Raw genomic sequence first — 7,481 nt, forward strand, 5'->3', positions numbered from 1 at the left:
AAGAGCAAATTCTTAAAGATCCCCTGAAGGCATGTTTATAAACAGGCTCTCTTTTGAGTGATATTTTTTTGGGGTGATATCGGGTTTTTTTTGTTTTTGTTTTTTTAAAAATTATTTCCATAAAAAGCTCAGCGTGGTTGGAAAGCTTGAAAATGGCACTACGAGCTCTTCCATTATTGAAATAATGGAGAAATAGATCAGTGTTGTTTGGCTTGTAACAAACAGGAATTCCAGCAATACAAGGGTCAATGTAAAGAAATAAGAACACATTAAAAAAAAAGATAAAACACCACAGATTAAAAATTTTTTTTAAAAAAGAGTGAAAAAAATAAAAATAAACATGTCAAACAAGTTTTGTTCTAAAACAAAACAAACAAACAAAAACCTAAGGATTTTTCCTCCATGTTTTTTTCTATCCATCCATTCTCTTTTGCTTATCCAATTCAGGGTTGTGGGCTGGGCAGGTGGGTGGGGGATCCCATCCTAGTTACCATAGGACAAAAGTAAAACCTGGAAATGTCGCAGCAACACAGAGAGACAAATAACCATTCACACTCACACTGGACTGTGGGAAATACTCAAAGAGAACTCACACAATCACAGGGAGAACATGCAAACTCCACACATGAAGGTGGAAGGTGGAGACGAACCAGAACCTTCTTGCTGTACGGCAACCGTTTAGTTAACTAAAATGTTCCTTCACACATGTAGTTTTAGTTTTCAGTTTATATTTAGTTAACTACAATAACCTTTGTTTTTAGTCAACTATAATAACCTTGCTCCAAAGCAAGCTGCATGTGTTAAATTCTGAAACATGCATCATTCTGCAGTGAAGCTTCCATAAAGAGTCACCAATACACCTTTTTAAATGAGGACAGAGGAGAAAACAGATGATATTATGAGTGTTGGTAAATTGCATTTAGAAAAACGTGATTTCAGGAGATAAAAGCAAAAAAAAAAAAAAAAAAAAATCATTTATGAGCATTTTGTTAATGTATTTGTTTGTCTGTTTTTAAAAGCAACAATTCAAATTATATTTAATGGAGTCAAAGTGTGTCAATGGCAGAACATAAAAAACTAGATATACTTCTATAAATAATGTGTCTGACCTGGATTATAAAACGTGGATTTATGTCTGGAATAATTCCAAGTGTTGCAGTCCTACAACAAGCTCCAAATGCACAGTTTTGTCTGAGAAACAGTCCAAGTCTCAAAGATATTTTACAATAATATAAGGCAAAAATGATCATTACTACATTGGAAAGGCTCCCCCTTCTTCTTAACAATTCTGCTTGAAAAATGAGTCAGTTTAATCCGTCTATGTGTTTTTGTTTTTACTTTTCAGCATCTAAACTTCTCTTTTGTCCCAGCAGAAATCCTTTTCTTCGACAGTTTTGCCTTCATGGTCTCCTCATTACCAAAGTGCTGACGTACTGTGACTGTAATGGCTGTGCCACCGTCCTCACCCATCTTATCTCATTAGCCGGACCTGATTGGCCATGAAGGTGTTCTCTTGCCATCTCAGAATAAAGTGACTGTCTTTGCCACTTCTTAGATCATAACTCCCCAACTATTCCCCCCCAAGAGAGACATAAGCAAATTAAAATATGTTCGGAAAGAGCTAAAACGTTGACCTTGAACGTGTGGAACAATTTCAGCGCTTGTGATGCTGTTGCAAAGAGAGGATTCTGACTTTAATTACCAGTTTGTATAATTCTTTACAGTAACTAAAGGGAGATTTAGTAGTACTTATATGAAAGATATGAACATAACAAAGGCCAAACGATGTCATTTTTAGAGAACAAAACACATCTTAACATTAAAATTAGAGTCTACTTTAAACATGGAGACTGATATTTCATTCTTTTACTATAAATGTTTCTAACTCTGAGGATCTAGCTACAAATCCCAGTAAATTTATCAATAATACTTTGTAATGAATCATTTTACATCTGACCAGATACTGTCAACACAGTATCTGTTAACTCAGAACTTGCTAAGATGCTTTTCAGACTGTTTTTGAAGTCATGACTGCAAATGGATTTTACAGACTAGCTAAGAAATAAAACAGGGAAGAATGGCATCGCAACTATTTAAATTAAAATATCTCAAATGTTTCTACTCTCTGACTCCATTTCTCTCCATGTCACAAATGGAAAAACATGATTTCAAAACAAGACGACTTTCTGGAATATCTTCAGTGGGTGACTCACTGAACAGACTTTTCCACTGATATTTAGCTGCCAAGAAACCAAACCAGAGGGCGAAAAGAATTAAGGCACATTCACTGCGGTTTGAAAGCAGTGGTCAGCTCTAATCACTGCTAAAGGTACCTTTAATGTGTGCAGCAGACATGCCATGGTAAATAACCATGGTTACTTGGATAGAAGAAGGGGGAAGAGTGTGTCCTTTAAGGCGTTGAAACGAGCGCCTACGAATGAGTTCTTGTGGAGAGTAATTGCAGAAATTACTGTTAGCAGCTGAAATGTCTGTGAGAAGGCTGCATGCTGCATTGTGAGCTTCTCTGAGCTACAATGAACTTAAGTTTCACCTGTGGAGTTTAGGCCTGTACCCTCTGCAATGAAACCTAGCTCAGATATAAACTATGGAGCTCTACGCTGAGCTCCAGCCCACCATAACCCTGCAGTTACCTCTTTTAAACCACATTACTCACCAAAGTGCAATTTAAGATCAAACTTTCAATGGGCTGGAAGTCATGCAAAGCAGTGAATTTGATTAGACCCTTCCTCAGAGTCAGTTAATATCTTCCAAACATGTTGACAAAGGTTCACAGGATCAGTTATTCTCTCTAAACATAAGTCTCAGGCCCAATCAGAAGTAATGTTGCCTAGCAACTATTAACAGATTACAGACATCTTAGTATAAATTGTTTCTAAATGGTAAACAATTAATCTTCACTTGCAAAAAAACAAGCATTGAAGCACCTTTTTAAACTTTTTAAAAGTTTAAAAGTTATATCTAGTATGTTTCTTTAACAGTGTGCATCTCCTTGTTTCTTTTGAGTGTTTATAATCAAGCCCATAATTTATTTTGGTTGCTTCGGTGCTTAAAAGGAACGTTCTTTATCTCATTATTTCACCACTATAAAACCTTAACCCTGCACTACAATCTGAAGTCTTGAAATACAGATTCAAATGTTAAAAATCAGGATTTTTTAAAGCAAGAAATCACGTGATTTAAATGCTAAAGGAGGTCGTGGGCTCTATCTGAATAAAACCTATGACGTTTGACTTTCCAGTATGGTTGTACTGCACTATACCATCCACAAGATGGCAGTATGAGCACAGGTAAAGCTTGGCAAGCCCGCAGATCTATCATGGGAAATCTGACACAACGTGAGATAAACGCTACAACAGTGAAATGAAAAGGTTCGTGTTGTTCTGGAGTACAATTGTACTCCAGAATTGTACTTATTGTGATAAAACTAAACTTAAGTGGGCGAACAATCGAAAAAGCAACAAAAATTATTGAATTAAAACATTATGCCAATATCTTTTCATTTGAATAAAGCAGTAAGAGATCAGCGAAATTATCTCCTCTCTGAGCTAAAACAGCTTTAAGATTATAGACGTTGGTTAATTTGCGACTCTTGAAAAGGATACAAACTGATGTCTCGTAACCAAATCAGTGAAGCGGGCTATTTTATGATCGGGGGGGATCTTTGCAAAGATCTTGAACCCAAAGCGTATTACAGAAGAGAGACAGAGCGCATGCTGCTTTGTTTGCCATCCTTTAAATACCAATAATTAAAACGTTAACGTGATTGGGTGGTGAGTGCCAGGGGGAGAGGGTGTCTGTATCCCAATAGGCGAATCCTTTTTAATAACCCGCCTCGAGATAATGATGTAAAAAGGACCGAAGCGTCTTGTGCGTAACCAGGGTTATCGTGGAGATCCGGTGAAGGTGAATCAGACACAGAAAGGGAGAGAGGCAGGAGAGAGTGGCTCTTATTACGTGAGGCTCCTCCTCGTCTCTACACCTCAGCTGACAAGTGGAGCGAGCCTGCAACTTCACCACTGACACACAACTAAACTCGTGAAGGACAAACAGAGGAAGAAACTCTGAGACGTGCGTCAAGAGTTTCCCGAAGAGACCATAGCCTGCAACGACGCGGAATCCACGAGGCTATGGACAGGAGGATGAACTTGAACGTGAGCGGAGGGGACATTTTTCACAAAACTCTGAGCGCCGTGTCCACTAAAAAAATGGACCCTTTCAGATCGTCGGCCGGCATCGAACTACCAGCCAGAGACCGCCAGTCACCAATCAGCTGCTTTGACCAGGCCGAGCCAGACCCGATTCAACCGGGAGGACTGGCAGGAGGCAGAGGGGGGACGCTGGGTCTGCCGACGGGATCTTTGTGCGTAAAGTACGGAGAGAGCGCCAACAGGACCTCGGCAGCGGAGAGCAGCGGAGGTGAGCAGAGTCCCGACGATGACAGCGACGGCAGGTGTGACATGGTCCTCCTCAGCGATGGGCGGACGGTGAGCGCAGGGAAAGCTGAAGGAGGTAAGAAAACCAAAGAGCAGAAAATACTGAGGCTAAACATCAATGCCAGAGAAAGACGACGGATGCACGATCTGAACGACGCGCTGGATGAGCTCAGAGCGGTCATCCCCTACGCGCACAGCCCGTCAGTGCGGAAACTCTCCAAAATTGCCACTTTGCTGCTCGCCAAAAACTACATCCTCATGCAGTCACAGGCGCTGGAAGAGATGAGGAGGCTAGTGATGTATCTCAACCAGGGCCAAGCCATTTCTGCCGCTTCCATACCGGCCACCACTGCCCTCGCAGCTCCCGGCTTGGGCGCGTACGACCAACCGGGTGGATACCCCTTCCCCACCGGAGTGGCCGGGTCCTCCTGCCCCGATAAATGTGCCCTGTTCAACAATGCCACTTCCAGCCTCTGCAAACAGTGCACTGACAAGCCTTAACGCGCCTGACAAAGACTCCGAGAAGCACACGAGAAAGAAGAACCCACTTTTAAGGACACTTTTGGAGAGGAAAACCAGTGAAGTCAGTAGGCTAGAGACAAAAAAGGAAAAAAAGAAAGAAAAAGTAATGGCGACGAATACTTTTATGATATTTACTAAATGCATTAAAACGCGCTTTTTTTTTGTTCAAACATTACTTGATTGTGAATATAAATCATCCTTAAAGTGCTGGTATGAATGACAGTGAAGACCAAACAGACGTACAGTAGGGCCTGTGAGAATGGCTGCAAGTGTTGATTTGAGTGAGTTGTTGATCACTTGCTCTGTGATGGACACTTTTGGAAATTTGGGTGACCTGACAACTTGCGATTCTTTCCACTTGAGTAGATGGACATCTTGTCGAAGCGGTCCACACTCACTCTCTGCTGCTTTCTCATTTATTCACGGTTTTCTTTCCATTCAAGTCAGAGACTTTTCCTCTTTTTTTTTTTTTTTTTGGTTTAAGGCCTGCTTTCACGAAGTTTTTCTGCTGAGCAAGTGGAATGCTATGAGCAAGGAAAGTCAAACGAAACAGCGAGTTAAGAGGTTGAATCAGTCAGATGTTTATGTGCTAATTTTAGACACTTGTTAATCGTTGCGCACGCCTATTGCAATTCTTTTTGGGGGTGAGGGGGCACTGTCATATAATAAACATCCAGATTTCTTTTTGTTAAAATCCTGAATTGAAGCTTATCACGTGTTTCGATGTGCTTTTGTAATTTATTCATTTGAATATCTATGATGGATATTTTTTGCTTGCATTGCACATTGTCGTCTCTCTTTTTCTTGTATTTTTGTTTTCTTTTGAAACATGACGATTGAGGTCTTCAGATTATTCGCGTTGTCAGGTCGGGCTGTGGATTATTGTAGATACCTTAGTTATTATAAGAGCAGAGGAGGGCCGTTTGTATGTATTTCAGTGTTGAAAAGCTTTATTAAAATATTTTGAACAACAGAAAAAGAAAATCTGATTATTCATGTGAAGTGTAGCGCACGTGGAATCAGAGCGAGCTGCCTTTAACTGTTAATTGTTCTTGTTGATTTTTATTTTATTTTTATTTTTTTTTGGGGGGGGGGGGGTAATTTTTTTTTTTTTTTAAAGGATAACTTTAGAGCCTCTCTGTTCTAGGAGCGATGCAGCTCTCATTTGTCAGTCTCTGCATTCTCACCAGGTGTCATGCAGAGAGGGGAAATAATGCTCAACAATTTTCTGCTCCATCAAAACCGGTAACTTTTCTTGTCTTAAGTCTTGGGAACGAAGGCCAGACGTGGGTGGGCGAACGTTCAGGGCAACATTAAGATGTTTGTGCTCCACGGACTAAAAGAAAAAATAAAGAGAAAAGAAAGAAAGACAACAAACCCCAAAAACAAACAAAAAAAACCCCCACACACTCTGATGACCTTTACTGTGGATGTTGAGACAATTTCCACGCCTGTGTGTAATAATATGATAATGCGAAAACAAGTGTGTATGAAAACTGTCGGCAGTAATACCTGGCCTCGCATAATCAAACAGATCGTTAAGGCAATTAGACCTCCACACTGTGATTAAGAAATGTAATTAAGACTGTTTCATTGCCGCAATTTGGTGTCTTTACTTAGAACGCAACCATCAGCTGCTCCGCGATCGACTCAAGCTTCGTCCCCCTCACTTCACTGTCCACATCGAAAACAATTTGATAAGGAAATGCTTTTGAAACAGTAAAGCCAATCTAGCATTAAATCTCCACGATCTCCCCCCCCCCCCCCCCCCCCCCCCCAAAGGCAGGGTAAAGATCGTGAAAGCTTCAGCACCATGGACAGAGGCCACAGACTTCACATTTCAGACCATGAATTAGCACCGATCATTTCGCACCACAGATTTCCCCGAACTTTTTAATACAATCAACTAAATTCAATACAGCAAACGTCTTCCCAATAAATGTTTCTGTTGTAGATGGATACTGTGATATTTTAGGCACAGCTTTCATTTGAAATCGTCAAACAAGCTTCAAGCTTGCAGAGCCATACACCAAAAACCTCTTTAAATGTAACATGCTCAATGTTTTATCCTAATAATTTTAACCAAAAGCCTGCATCTTTATCTCATTTTTCCACATAGAAGCAAACAAATATGAAAATGTGTTAACAATGCTGGTTTCTGATTTTTTTTATTTATTGTTTTTTTATTTTTACTAGTCTCCGATCTAAGCTTTGTGTCTGTATGATGAGCCATTCAGACAACAGGGTCATTACAGTGTCCCATTTAATCCCATCACACCCCTGAATGCCTTGAATCTTCACAGAAGAGCCCTTAATCAAGACTGGAAATAATCAGGAGACATCAAAACAGCTCTGGAGTGAAAATCCTGTCAGCAACTCACGTTACAGGATTTAAGCTTTTATTTATTTATTTACTGTAGTTTGAACACAGAGATGAGGCTTTTTTTTCTCCCCCTGCTGCTGTTTGAAAATGAGACTTCACAAAAATATTAATTATGCAATATG

At 40.0% G+C, this 7,481-nt stretch overlaps 1 protein-coding gene across 1 annotated transcript; it reads left to right on the forward strand.

Moving 5' to 3' along the window:
• The first annotated feature begins 3,912 nt into the window (after positions 1–3,912).
• bhlhe22 (basic helix-loop-helix family, member e22) lies at positions 3,913–5,936 on the forward strand. Its single transcript, XM_080864543.1, has one exon. The coding sequence runs from the start codon at positions 4,149–4,151 to the stop codon at positions 4,953–4,955; it is 807 nt and encodes a 268-aa protein (XP_080720669.1). The 5' UTR covers positions 3,913–4,148; the 3' UTR covers positions 4,956–5,936.
• Positions 5,937–7,481: the final 1,545 nt, after the last annotated feature.

The sequence above is a fragment of the Rhamphochromis sp. 'chilingali' genome (assembly GCF_963969265.1).
Source record: "Rhamphochromis sp. 'chilingali' genome assembly, chromosome: 18".
Taxonomy (NCBI): domain Eukaryota; kingdom Metazoa; phylum Chordata; class Actinopteri; order Cichliformes; family Cichlidae; genus Rhamphochromis; species Rhamphochromis sp. 'chilingali'.